We start from the raw sequence: 14,119 nt of genomic DNA, 5'->3' as shown, positions 1-14,119 counted from the left end.
CTTCTAGAATGTTCCCACTCTGGACCCTTCTGGGAGCACCCCCACTGGGCTTCCGGTCTCCCGAGATCCTCTGGGTCGGGAAGTTCAGGGCACAGTTAAGAAAGAAAACTTGGGGGGATAAACATTTTCACCTCCGTTTTCAGGATTTTTTTTCTCAAAGCAAGTGAGAGAAAATGAATGTGAATTCTCACTCTAAGTGTGTTTTATAAAAGAGAACAAGGAAGCCAACACATTTTAAGTGTTTTATAGCAAAACGACAGTTTTCTTGGAAGTGAAGACAGGACACATATTTTAAATGATTTTAATATCAATAAAGCTCAGAGTGTGGTGCTGATAAGATCAATTAAAGCGATCCTGCAGCCACCCAACTTGGAATTAACTACAGAAAATATGTTTGTTATTGCCAACTTTTACTTCAAATGCGCTGTTGTTTTGCTTCCTTGATCTGCTCTTCTGGTTTATCGGCAGTTTTTTTCAGCCCAAGCAAATGGCTGGTATTTTTTTTTGTTTTTTGTGGGTTTTTTTGGTAAGCCAACCAACTATCACTCACACACACACACACACACACACACACACACACACAAGATAAGAAAGAAAGAAAAACCCACAAGCAAACCATTTTTTACATAAGGACTTAGTTTGAGGGAGAATTTATGAGGATGAGGGGAAGTAGGGAGTGGAAGTCCCTTGTTTACATTTAAGATGTAATTTAATCTGATTGTATCTCAGAGTTGGTCACAGTATTGTCCTGCAATTTTTTTTTCAAACTGAAAAAGACTAATGAGATATTTGAGTCAGTTTCTACCTGTCGAGATTAGAAAATATTAAATGTTTTAAAATTTATTTTCTGATACTTGCGTTTCCAAAGATAGCAAGTGGAAATTAGAATTATCTACATTTTGCCCATTGGCTAGATTTTATTTTCCATCCTAGGCAATATGCTAACTGTGCTTGTAAGTGAACAGCGTTTTTTTGAAGCTGATGGTGTGTGAAATTAAAAGTCAGCTGGCAGAAAACTGCTGTAAAGTTTGCTGTAAAGTGGCGTAAGAGTTGCCAAGTCTTTTTGTAGTAGTGATTAAAACGTTTTTTTCTTCTTAGTATCACTGAAACTCAAATGGGCTGACCTAAGGCACGATATCAATTAGGGAAATATGCTACAAAAAAAGAAGTGTTTCTTTTGAAATACTTTTGCACTGCAGTTTTGGGGGAAAAATTTAAAATCAAAATCAATATGACATCATTTTTAATTGAAACAGTATTATTTTAAGCCAATGAATTTGTATTTAAGTAAGTTAACATGAAAAGTAGATTAAAATCCTATATAATAAAAGGCTAATATGCAAACTGTCCCCTCAACCAGATCTACTGGGAGTTCAACCAGAAGTTTGACCAGGGGGCGGGGCGGGGCCGGCCAGCTGGCCAAACGCCTGTGTCCCCTCCCCCCAGCCCAGCCCAATTGGCCCTGATCCAGGCGGGCTGGCTGGACCCCACCCGAGCACGAATTTGTGCACCGGGCCTATAGTATATTTATAAGTTGTATTGTCTAGTCATTAATCTAAAAGCGAGATACTACTTCAGTAGGTAATTGTTTGAAAAGTAAAATTACAAGCAAGTGAAGTTTCTCTTAAGTAACCACTGTAAGTAATGTTGTTTTCATGCAGTACTGACATTAGAATTTAGTGAAAGATGTCATTATTGACATGGGTTACCTAGTCTTCAGAAACAACCAATGAAACAAAAAATGATTTCCATGTTGATCTGAGGAAATGTTACATATTGTAAAGACGTAATTTAGAATTAAGACTGAATCATAGTGTGTTTATTGTTTCAGTTCTGAGGTTCTTGCATCTATAGAAAAGGTTATCCAAGATGTAATCACAAGCTTGGCAAGAAACGAAGCACCTGCATTCACGATAGACAACAGATCACGATGGGAAAATATAAAGTGGGCATTTTGCATTTTAAAATTTGTAAATGTCATTATTTGAATTTATTGAAGTTAGAGGTCTAGTCAGATTTCATTTTTTTGTTGCTTTTACCATGCCAAAGAGGATATGAGGAAGTTTACAAAATACATACCGTTTAGGCAGGTTATATAAACTAGAAGTAGGAGAGAAAGATAAGGCAAAAGGAAAATAATGTTAGGAAGAAAGAATGGAGCTCTGAAAGAGGTTAGAGTTCAAAATGCATATGATAAAGTCTTACAGTTCTGCTAAAAATAGGCTGCAAACTGAGATCTAAGCTTCCCAGCACTCGAAGGGGGCGATTCTCATCTATATTGAGAAAGTAAACCACTTGTGCAGGGGACCTACAACTAATCCTGATACGGAGACCAAAATAAATGTGTCCTCAACATAGAGCATGTTTCAAAGGCTCTTTCTCCCAACAGATCTTCCCCTGCTAAGGCATGTGTCCCAGTGGGTAAAATCAACGAAGAACTTTATTGAAATCCTGGAACCTAAATACATAGTTTGTTTTTTCGAGGTCCTCAGCCTGTAGAATCTTTCCACTAAGTAATGAAAAACACTATAAAAATAGTTATCAGTGAGTTATAGAAACAGAATAAAAGTAATTTTGAGACCCAGTGTCACTGTTATTTTGTAATTAATATAATTAATATAAAATGTAAGCTTTTGAATCATATTTTGCAAAGTGAGTAAGAAGCCCCCTGACAACCGGCCTATTTGCCTGATGCTTTCTGCCCCCTTTAGGGCAGGCTTGGTAGTTCAATTTAACAACCTAATATAAATCATTTCATTTAATGTAACTTTGGAGGTAAATCAGAAATTAAATACTTCAAAACTTATTAAATTGAGTAACATTATTAAGTGAATAAATTGTTAAAATTATCAAAATGCTAATAAAATTGTGAAATATTTGAAAGTAATTCACATACACTAAATGTCTTCCCAGGAAAGAAATTCACAGACACACATCGTAATCAAAGGTCTATAATTCATTTAGTTTAAACACTTTTTTTTAGTGCCTCTATATGTCACAAAACCAGTTACCCAATTATCACCTGGAATTATTTAAGCTTATAATCAGATTATCCTAAAGCTTTAGTGTTTACATTACAAAGAAATGTGGATTTAAATTATATGCAGACGAGGCCATTAAGTGTATATTGTTTGGTATTCGGAAATTAATTCTTTTTATTCCCTTGCTTTAAACAAAATGACAGATTTGAAGATTCTGTGGGTCTTCACATGGTATCTCATTGTACCACAAGAAAAATCAAAAGTGATTCACTAAAATCAGTTAAAAATTTTGGTAAGTTAATCTTTCTTAGCTTTTAGGATTAAATGGATTTGGTTATCTTAAGGATTTTCATTATTCCTAGTTAAATAATTTTACTTCTTCTTTCATAGACCACCCTTGTACTTGAAATAAATGTATAGAATTTTGCATTGTCGTTAACCAAGGAAGTTAATTGTAATTCCAAAATAAATTTTCAAGGTACATGACTCAGTGGAAAAGTATTCTCTCAGTTTTGCTGTTCATTGAGCAATTAATTTTATCTGATTCTTCAGGCAATTATATTCTGTATTTAACACTTCTGTTTTGGAAAGATTACGTTTTGTAATGTTATGGAAAGTAACTGGCAACAGGTAAATGTTTTGAATTAGTCAGAGAAATGATGAGTAACTTGTTTATTGCATCTTTTTTTCCAGCTCTAATTCTTAAAATATTGTCCATGATTTATAAATTAGTGCAGAGCAACACTTATGCAACCAAAAGGTAAGTATACTTTCTGGTAAATTACTTTTTAAAATGCAATGTGAGACTTAAATTGACTTTCATTATATGTTTTGAAAAGTTCCGTCAAACTAGAGTATAGGTAATAGATTACTTTGTTTATATGTGTGTTTCATCCAGTTAAAGCTTTCTTTAAATAATACTCTAATCCTTGTTATATTCAAAGAGAATATGGTTAATTTAAAAATGTTTCTAAATTTTTATAGAGACATATATTACACTGATAGCCAGCTCTTTGGTAACCAGACTGTTGTGGACAGCATCATCAATGACATTTCCTGTATGTTAAAAGTGCCAAGGAGGTGTTTACATATAGTAAGTACCATTTAATACAAAACATCTTTTTTTAAAATATATTTTTATTGATTTCAGAGAGGAAGGGAGAGGGAGAGAGAGAGAAAAACAGCAATGATGTGAGAGAAGCATTGATTGGCTGCCTCTTGCATGCCCCCTACTAAGGATTGAGCCCCCAACCCAGGCATGTGCCCTGACCCAGAATCCAGCCATGACTTCCTGGTTCGTAGGTTGACGCTCAACCGCTGAGCCATACCAGCCAGACAAAGCATCTTATTTTAAGACAAAATGTTTGTATAAAAATTGTAATAAAATATAAATGTGATCTGTGCCTTCTTTTGATAAATATTGATACTATATTTTTCTCACTATAAATTTAAATATCTAGTCTCAATGTTTTTCCTTGGATGAATGAACCAAAATAGATGAATTACCAAATGTTTTTCAATCCTAAATACTCTGATATATTTTTCCTTTATCTCTTAAATTACAATCTGAGCTAAAAATACATATATTTTAGCAGGTGTACACAAGGAATGTACATATTTGAAGCATAAAATATAGTCATGAAAAAGTCTTCAAATATGTCTTCTTTTTTTTTAGTTATCTACATCAAAGGGTTTAATTGCTGGCAATTTAGGGTATATAGAGGAAGATGGCACCAAAGTAAATTGTAGCTGTGCAACAGTAAGTATCCTTAATGTTTTCACATACTTTAACTCCCTTTCAGATCCCTTGTTTTAGAAATGTATTTTATTTCCTGCTTGTTATGTAATTTGGAGCTTAAGATTTTACAATAAAACCGAAGGCCCTGGCTACTGTTGCTTGCTTGGTTGTTAGAGTGTCAGCCCACAACACACCAAAGGTTCTAGGGTTTGATTCCAGTCAGGGACACAGATTTAATCCCAGCCCTGGTTGGGGCACCTGCTGGAGGCAATCAGTCCATGTGTTTGTTTCACATTGATGTTTCTCTCTCTTTCCCCCTCGCTCCCTCCCTCTCCCTCTCCTTCTCGCATGTACCTGGGTTGCAGGCACATCCCCAGTAGGAGATGTGCAGGAGGCAGCTGTCGATGTTTCTCTCTCATCGATGTTTCTAACTCTATCTCTCTCCCTTCCTCTCTGTAAAAAATCAATAAAATATATTTAAAAAATAAATAAATAAAAATCAATGGACAAAATATTCTTAGGTAAGGATTAACAAAACAAAAACAAAATAAAACTGAAGGATGAATAAGTATATTAATAGGTATAGTTTTAAAATATGTCATTTGTCAAATGTCATTGAAATAAATGTACACATTTCTTTCAAAAATGTACTGTTGTTTTCAGGTAGAGTGTGGCTTGACCCTTTTAGCATGGTTATTTAGATAATCTTCATAAAGCTTTCTGGTTCTGAAATTAACTTATTTAAACCTAAACTACTTTGCTCGGCTCTGGTGCATAGAAGGCCTGCAGTACTAAACAAGCACAGCGGTGTGAAAGGGCCAGCTCACCAGTCTGGGAAGGAGGAAGCTGATGCCTGTGAGAACCTGCGGAAGGAAGTCTCTCCATCCATGTCTGCCCTTTAAGGCACATCTCCCCAAAGTTTCCAAGAAATTCTGGAAAGTAGTTTGGGTTGTGTGTCTGTTTTCTTACTGAAGAATAAATCTGTTTCCTATTGTTTTCTTACTGTGGTGTAAACTTCGGATGACAGATATTTTTTTTAATGAAAATATTGGATTTTTGTGATAAATTTTATAATGTAGTTATACTTTCTTTGTATCTAAAAAACTGTCTTGTTTTGTTAATGTAGGCTGTTGCTGTGCCATCTAATATTCAAGGAATTCGGAGTATCCTTTGAATGGGAAAACTATTTAAACTTCTAGAATGTTTATGCATTCGTTACTTTGGTAAATCAAGCTTTCTGATATGTAACCAACAAGCTAGACCCTATAATGGTCAAGATGAACACTCCATGGTCCCTTCTACAGGATTCTTTTAGGAACTCACCATTAGGAGAGACAGACAACTATGTATATGAATAGATATGTTACATATTTCAAGATAAAATAAAAATACTACAACTCTAGCTGCTGTTGAATTGGTCTGTAGGCACCATTATTAGTTACTGGCTAAATTAAATACTCTTTCCTTAAATTTGCCTTAACTTCACAGATTTAATTACAAATGGGAAATTTCTACTAATTGTAGAAAAAGATGCAACATTTCAGCGACTGCTAGATGACAACTTTTGCAACAAAATGTCTCCATGCATCATGGTTACGGTATATTATATACCTTTACTACAATTCCAAGATTAGCATAGTACTTTGGTGATTGATAAGAGGGGTTTATGATGTCATCTATACAGCTTGGACAACATTCTCTTATCAGTATGATGCTACTTGGCAAGGGCTACTTGTCTCAACTGTAATACAGTAACAGCGGAGCTTGGGGCAGGGTTGAATGGACAAGAGCTACTCCTCGTTTTCCTCATACAGGTTTGTATACCAAGTGATTTCATCAAGTCAGTCAAAAGGAACCTGCTTTTTTAAAAAAGCTAAATGTTTAAAGAACACAGGAGACTACATTGAGTTAACACACAGGGAACTATAGACATCAGTTAGCAAAGGGTAGTAAACTTCCTGCAACAGGGTAATGTGGGAGGAGTTTGTAAAACTTGATGGATGATATGGGCTGGAGTAAGAAAGAAAGAGATTAGAATAAAGGAAGTTTGGGATGTGGGTAGGTGGAATGATGACAGAATAACAAAATAGATCAGGTTCCCCTCTGCTGTCCTGGCTTTCTCCTGCTTTATAAAAACCTAGGTTTATAAAGGGAAAAAAGCTCATCTATTCAAAATTATTCTGCCTTATTAGATTAACAGTAATTGTGATGCTTGTGAGCTGTGTTTGTAGAAGGAGGAGAGCTGTCCTGGAGAGGAAGCAGGATGTCAGGCAGCTGTAGGGAGGCTTGGGAGGCCTGGCCACACCCAAGGAGGCATCCTGACTTAGTGGCATCCAAACAGAAGGTTTGGGGTTGGTGAGAAAGGAAATGATGAGGATTCTTGTGGCAGCGTCATCAACTAGAGCCGTGATTCTCAACCTTCTGGCCCTTTAAATACAGTTCCTCATGTTGTGATCCAACCATAAAATTATTTTCGTTGCTACTTCATAACTGTAATGTTGCTACTGTGATGAATCGTCATGTAAATATCTGATATGCAGGATGGTCTTAGGTGACCCCTGTGAAAGGGTCGTTCGACCGCCAAAGGAGTCACAACCCACAGGTTGAGAACCGCTGAACTAGATGGAGAGGGAGAGCTCTGGAGTCAGAGGGCCAATTTGCTAAGTAGAAAGCTACTCTCACTTATTGCTAAGTAGTAAGCTACTTTCCTACAATCTATATATATAAAAGCCTAAGTGACCAAATGACCAAACAACCAAACAACTGGTTGCTATGATGTGCACTGACCACCAGGGGGTAGACGCTCAATGCAGAAGCTGCCCCCTGGTGGTCAGTGTGCTCTTACAGCAGGAGCGCTGCTCAGCTGACTGATGGTTGCCAGACACCAGGCTCATGCTTGGCAAGTGCAGCTGTGGCAGCATGATCCTCCCGCCTCTGCAGCAGGTGCCGCGGGCCAGGATGAGCGGGAGCAGCACAGCACCTGGCCTGGGCTTGAGTTACCCCTGGCCGCCTGCTGCTTCGGGCACTACTACATCCCTTGGGGTGCGGATTGCAAGAGGCCTCAGGCCAGGCTGAGGGAACCCACCCATGCACAAATCTGTGCACCGGGTCTCTAGTATTTAATAACTTCATAATATTCCACCACTTAGGTTTATTAAATCCTAAAGTTTAGCCAGGTTCTCTTCTAAGTGCTTTATAGTTACTAAATAATTTCTATAACCTTGTAAGGTGTTACAGAGCCCTAAGCCGCAGAGGTTTGAGGACTTAATTCAGGTTCATACTACAAAGTGGCAGAGCCAAGATGCCAGCCCAGGTTGCTGGCCCCGCACCTGGTACATATATCACCACTGTGCAGTGCTACCTCTCCATGTCCCTGTTGTTAGATATTTTGGCTATTTATAGTATTTTTGTCATTTTAAATTACACTGCAGTGAACACCGTCAAGTATGTAGAATTTTCATTATTCCTGTTTCTACTGAAATATTTCCCAGGACTGGAGTAACTGAATCAAAGGTATGAATGTAGATGGGCATTTTCACCCTGTTTTACATATTGTGCATTTTTCAGTCAACACTAGTCTTCCACCATCTGAAATTTAAGGTGAGGAATCTAACTTTTACATGATTGGTAAGATAAGGATATTGTTTTATAGATTTCAGTCTACTGTAATTAAAATGCATAATTTTTACATTGCTTTTAGGGGAAGGGAGTGCCTGATCTGAACACCAGACTTTTAGTCAAGAAGCTGTGGGACACATTTCACATCCCCATTTTCACTCTTGTAGATGCTGATCCACACGGTGATTTATTGTTTATATTTGAAACAGTTAGAATTAAATCATATTTGTAGTTTTGTGTTGTTTTGCTCTTAGAACACTTCCATAAATATTTTGAAAGAATATGATTATTAGATTAAACTTAATGACTGTTACCATTTGAGGTGATGTACTGCTATTTTAGCCATATTAAACTGAACAATAAATTCTTCTTTGGTAATGTCCACGAAAATAAAATTTTCAGATGTTAGACATAATTTGAGAGTGCAAATTATCTAACCTATAATAGACAAGAAGTCTAATTTTAAAGTTAACTCTTTTAACAGGCATAGAAATAATGTGCATTTATAAGTACGGATCTATGGTAAGTAGAGAAAAGTTGCTGTTTTATTTTATATTCATTGGGGTTATTTCTGCATTTACTTATCAGCCCTAGTAAGTGGTGGTCCCTCACTAGTTTCCCGGGGAGCTACTGTCCTGGTCTAGGGCCAGTCTGTTTCTGTGGCTGTGAGTCCAGCTTCCAGCATGACCAGTGCAACCACAGATGACAGAGTGTGATTAGCTGTGGACAGGAGGTATTACTATCCATTCTTCTGGCCGCTGAAGTAACCTTGGGCCTCAGGGTAACAACATTGTCTGATCGCAAAAAATACTCTGAACATTATATGTAGCCTTGAATTCTGACCTAGCCAATTCCCTTTCCCCCACCATAAAGACCAATTTCACCACTAGAGTCTGCAACTATCATACACCAGTGGTTTTCAAATTGTGGCCCTGGGCCACACTAGTGAATCATCAGTGTCATTTGGGAACTTGTTAGAAATGCAAATCTCAGCCCCTCTCCAGACCTACTGAATCCGTGTCTCTGGGCATGGCCCCTCCAAGTGGTTCTGATGCATAGTCAAGTTTGGGGGCCACTGGTGCACTCCATGAGTGTCGTGTCCCTGACGTCTATGTCTAGAGCAGATGAAAAGGATGTGGGAGCAAGGTGTTGAGATATGAAATCAGAGTAATACAGTAATAAGTGCAGGTCAGGGGGATCCCGTTGTAGCTTTACTTTATAGAAAATCAATCCAGAAATACTACAGAGCAGTTTGAAATCCTTCAGCGAAACTTCGGTGATTTTCTCACTTCTGCGGGCTCTGAGGAATGAAGTCTTTAGTGTTTGTTATTGCTAAGTAAAAAATTTGGCTGCAAAAATGAGTATGCAAGTTCTCTGAAATTTAGCTTTACCTAATGCACTTTTGCTCTTTATTTTAGTCTATGTCTTTTGAAGCACATAATCTCACAGTCCCAGCTATTAGATGGCTTGGTCTCCTCCCTTCAGATATTAAAAGGTTAGATGGGTTAGTAAAACTGGGATCTTTAAAATAATGACTCATTGTAATATGTCACAATAAGCCTCAAAAGTCACACTACAAGGGAAAAGTCCTTAATGCCTTTTATTTACATTGTTCACTGTGACTAAGTACTATATAATTATGAATTAAATTCATCAATGTTTCTGTTTCAACTACTAAACTGCCTAAATGAATTTGGTTAATTGAACCTTCAGCTAGCTAGAAAACATTTTTTGTTTTGCCTTTACTATTAAAATATTTTGAAATTTATTATACTTGGAAAGCGTAAGACATTGAATCTGGTTAAATGGTCATCACTGACAACATCATTTGACATGAATCAGTTTTATCATAGATTTAAATTTTTAATTTCATAAAAAACTTCAATTTTAGAATTCATACAGTTTGAGAACCTCGTTTATCACATCTAATATATACATTCATTATAGAAAAAAAATATTCACTAACAGCTTTACCCTTGTAGATTATTTTCTGTGCATAATTATAGCTTTTCACAAAAATGGACTCATACTCTAATATTACCTTGTAGTCTCCTTTTCTCACACAACATGCTGAGATCACTTTTCCCTATCAATAAATCCATTTCTCTTCCCCAGCCTCAGTTTAATGTCTTATATTACTGAGTTCACATTCTACATGTGCTTGCTCAGCCAATCCCTCAAAGTCAGAGGTTTGGGTTGTTTCCAAATCTCTTCTGATAGCGCTTTGATGGACCCTCTTGTAACTGAATCTTGCCTCCAGCTTTAATGAGTCCCATAGGCTGAATTCCCAGGATGGCTGGGTCAAAGGGTATGCACACTTTCCAGGCTTTGCCTGCCCTCTGGATGGGTTAATGATTTTGCTTTCCCTGGAGAGTAAAAACCCACCTGTCCCTCAGCATAAGACAATCACTTATTCATTTCTGCTAGTGGGATATTTTAAAATATTTAATTATTACTATAATTGGCCAGTGAGAATGAACTTTAACATGTGGATTGGATTTCTTTAAACAGTGAGTGAACTTTGGTAATGGGCACTTGTTTTCTAAATATGGAATATGAACAGGGTTGGGGTGATTGCCACTTGTTATAAAACAAGGCACAAGAGAAAACATTTAATTTTTGATCTTTGAATATTTATACTCTAGTGAATCAAAGTTCTGTTCAGTTTAGTGTAATATGTCATGGTCCAAATCCCTTAGGAAGGAGATGTATTTGTATGGATATTATTTCTAACACAAATTTAGGACAAATGATCTGATAAGTATTAAGGTGGAGGACTTGGAGAAAAACTTGCTGTGACTCATAATTCCTTTAGTGCCGTCAAAAGTCACTCCAAGTAAATGTACAATCAGAGATAAAAACAGTGTAGTAGCTACACAAACATGGCTTCAAGGGAAATCCTCTAGGCCTCCTTTCAATCAAATTGTCACCCTTTCCATGCGCTGCCACTGGCAAGTGGTCATAATTATGGGGACTTTGAAAAAGACTGGAGCTCTCCCAGGAAATCCAGGATTTATGACTTCAAAAGTAGTCCACACCATAAATCCAGACCTCTCGTGGTCTATTTTTTAAACACATAGAAGATAAAATTGTATTTTACTTTTTTAAATTTAAAACTAGGTAGGTGTGCGTGTATGTGTGTGCATACATTGCACTTAAGTGAAAAATGATTAACTTCCATGGACCAGAAAATCCTCAGTGATTACAAAGAATCAAGTACTCAGTGGAAACTAAAATCCCACAGTGAGTCTCACTGTGGCACACATATTGGATCTCCCTGCTCAAAACTGTGGAGCTCTGGAGCTGCCTTGGTGTGCATATATGTGATGTTAGTGCTATCATCATTTGTTGTTTGTTTTAATATTTTTATTTATTTTAGAGATAAAGGGAGAGAAAGATAGAAACATCAATGATGAGAGAGAGCCATTGATCGACTGCCTCCTGCATGCCCCACACTGGGGACCTAGCCTGCAACCAGGCACGTGCCCCGACCAGAAATTGAACTGTGACCTCCTGGTTCACAGGTTGACACTCAACCACTGAGCCACCACAGCCAGGCTGTTTGTTTTTTTTGTTAATCCTCACCTGAGGATATTTTTTCCACTGATTTTTTTAGAGAGAGTGGAAGGGAATGGGGGCAGGGGGAGAGAAAGAGAGAGAAAGATCAATGTGTCTGAGAGACACATCCATTGATTGCCTACCACATTTACCCTTACTGGAACCAGGGATCAAACCTGCAACCCAGTTATGTGCCCTGGACTGGCAATCTAACCCTCAACCCTTCAGTGCTCGGGCCATGCTCTAACCACTGAGACCATACCAGCCAGGGCATCATTTGTTATATAACCAATGTTTGTCTTCCTATCATCCTGTGAGTATGGCATGAAGAAAACCAACAACTTAGAACAGACTTCCACTGTGAACTTGATCACTTCTTGGTCTAGGACATGCCAGAACCCCAAAATTCTGGACTTAAAGGGTGTATCTGTATTAATTTTCTTATCCATAATTTCTGAATTTCTTGGAATAGTACTGTAAATATGAATGAAACATGACCTTCAAGTGATAGGAATACTATTTTTTTTTGTTGGTTTTTTAAAAATATATTTTTATTGATTTCAGAGAAGAAGGGAGAGGGGGAGAGAGAAACATCAATGATGAGAGAGAATCATTGATCAGCTGCCTCCTGCAACCCAGGCATATGGCCTGACCAGGAATTGAACTTTGACCTCCTGATTCATAGGTCAATTCTCAACCACTAAGCCATGCCAGCCAGGCAAGGATTGCTTATACTAGTATACGGAAAACCATGGATAGTGTTGTGCCCAGATTTCAAGATTCCCAAGGGCCCACCAGGGAGCCAGCGAGTCCGATGCAAAAGCAAAGAGTCATTTATTTCAAACCTAGGTTTGGCTCCCCTACCCCCCCTTACTGGCACAGCAGCAAGTGGCAGAGAGAGAGAACTCTGTGTGGAGAGAGGCTTTATAGCGGGAATACTATTTTTTACTAATTTTTTTCATTTGTTTTTTTCTAGGTTAAATATACCTAAAGATACTTTAATTCCATTGACAAAACGGGACCAAATGAAACTTGACAGTATCCTGAAGAGACCTTATGTTACTTGCCAACCATTTTGGAGAAAAGAAGTATGTTGTTGTTGTTTTTAAATTCGAGTGCTTTATGTTTGATTGCCTTTTACTATAGTAGCAGTCATTCACACAATATTTTGAAAACATCCTCCTTGAAATCTATGTAACCAACAACTAAGGTGGGTATTGTTTGATAATACATGATGTTGAAACATCAAATCATGGATGCTAATAGATAAGATCACCTGGGTGGACCTGTTCTATTTTTATCCTCATCATAGTTATGTACCCATTATCTATGGCTGTATCATAGTTTATGAAAGGAAAAAAGAAGAGAAAGTAGTTAGAAAGACGCCAGACTTTTCCTGGTTATTGAAGGCATCCATACTGGTTAGTCCCTTCATATTCTTAGTTGTTGCAGCTCTAAAATATTCTGGCTGACTCTAAAGACTATTGTCCATGGTTTTGGAGAATAAAACACGTCTAGATTTACCAGTTTGTTGAGTTGCCAGAACTGTAGCAAAGAACTCTGGTATGACTATATTTTATTTTTATTGACAGATGGAAATAATGGCAGACTCTAAAATGAAGGCAGAAATTCAAGCTTTGACCTTCCTATCATCAGATTATCTTTCCAGAGTATACTTACCTAACAAATTAAAATTTGGAGGGTGGATATAAAAATGTATCAGAATGTATCTTACAATTTCAAGAGGATTCTAAGTTTTTTTTCAGTAGAATACTGTTGTGGGAAAAAAACATTTTCTTTTTTTAAAAAATCTTTATTGTTTGAGAATATTACAGATGTCCCTTTTTTCCCCCCATTACCCCCCTCCACCAGGTTCCCACCCTGCCCCAAGCCTTCACCATTCTATTGTTTGTGTCCATAGATAATGCATATATGCAGATAAGTTCTTTGGTTACCCTCTTCCTACACCCGATTCGTCAGTCTGTTCCATGTTTCCATGCTCCTGATTCTATTTTATTCACAGTTTACCTTGTTCTCTCTTCTCTTTCTGGCACCGCCATAATACGAGATATTTTGTTCATTAGAGGTTTTGTTCATTTATTTTGATTTTTAGATTCAATTGTTGATAGATATGTATTCATTGCCATTTTATTGTTCATATTTTTTCTCCTCCTCCTCCTCCTCCTCCACCTCCTCCTCCTCTTCCTTCCCCTCCTTCTTCCTC

General features: G+C 37.3%; 1 protein-coding gene across 2 annotated transcripts in view; it reads left to right on the top strand.

Moving 5' to 3' along the window:
• SPO11 (SPO11 meiotic protein covalently bound to DSB) overlaps positions 1 to 13,607 on the top strand; it is a 14,082-nt gene extending 475 nt beyond the window's left edge. The window contains exons 2-13 of one of the 2 annotated variants that reach the window (XM_006758842.1): positions 1,832 to 1,945; positions 3,185 to 3,273; positions 3,675 to 3,741; positions 3,966 to 4,074; positions 4,657 to 4,740; positions 5,846 to 5,882; positions 6,208 to 6,317; positions 8,420 to 8,519; positions 8,822 to 8,859; positions 9,756 to 9,832; positions 12,872 to 12,983; positions 13,488 to 13,607. In XM_006758842.1, coding sequence (XP_006758905.1) covers positions 1,832 to 1,945; positions 3,185 to 3,273; positions 3,675 to 3,741; positions 3,966 to 4,074; positions 4,657 to 4,740; positions 5,846 to 5,882; positions 6,208 to 6,317; positions 8,420 to 8,519; positions 8,822 to 8,859; positions 9,756 to 9,832; positions 12,872 to 12,983; positions 13,488 to 13,607 — 1,057 coding nt within the window. The remainder of the gene's footprint in view (positions 1 to 1,831; positions 1,946 to 3,184; positions 3,274 to 3,674; positions 3,742 to 3,965; positions 4,075 to 4,656; positions 4,741 to 5,845; positions 5,883 to 6,207; positions 6,318 to 8,419; positions 8,520 to 8,821; positions 8,860 to 9,755; positions 9,833 to 12,871; positions 12,984 to 13,487) is intronic. The other variant, XM_006758843.1, reaches the window with a different exon arrangement.
• Positions 13,608 to 14,119: the final 512 nt, after the last annotated feature.

The sequence above is a fragment of the Myotis davidii genome, unplaced genomic scaffold (assembly GCF_000327345.1).
Source record: "Myotis davidii unplaced genomic scaffold, ASM32734v1 scaffold75, whole genome shotgun sequence".
NCBI classification, from domain to species: domain Eukaryota; kingdom Metazoa; phylum Chordata; class Mammalia; order Chiroptera; family Vespertilionidae; genus Myotis; species Myotis davidii.
This window is presented reverse-complemented; position numbering and strand designations above follow the sequence as displayed.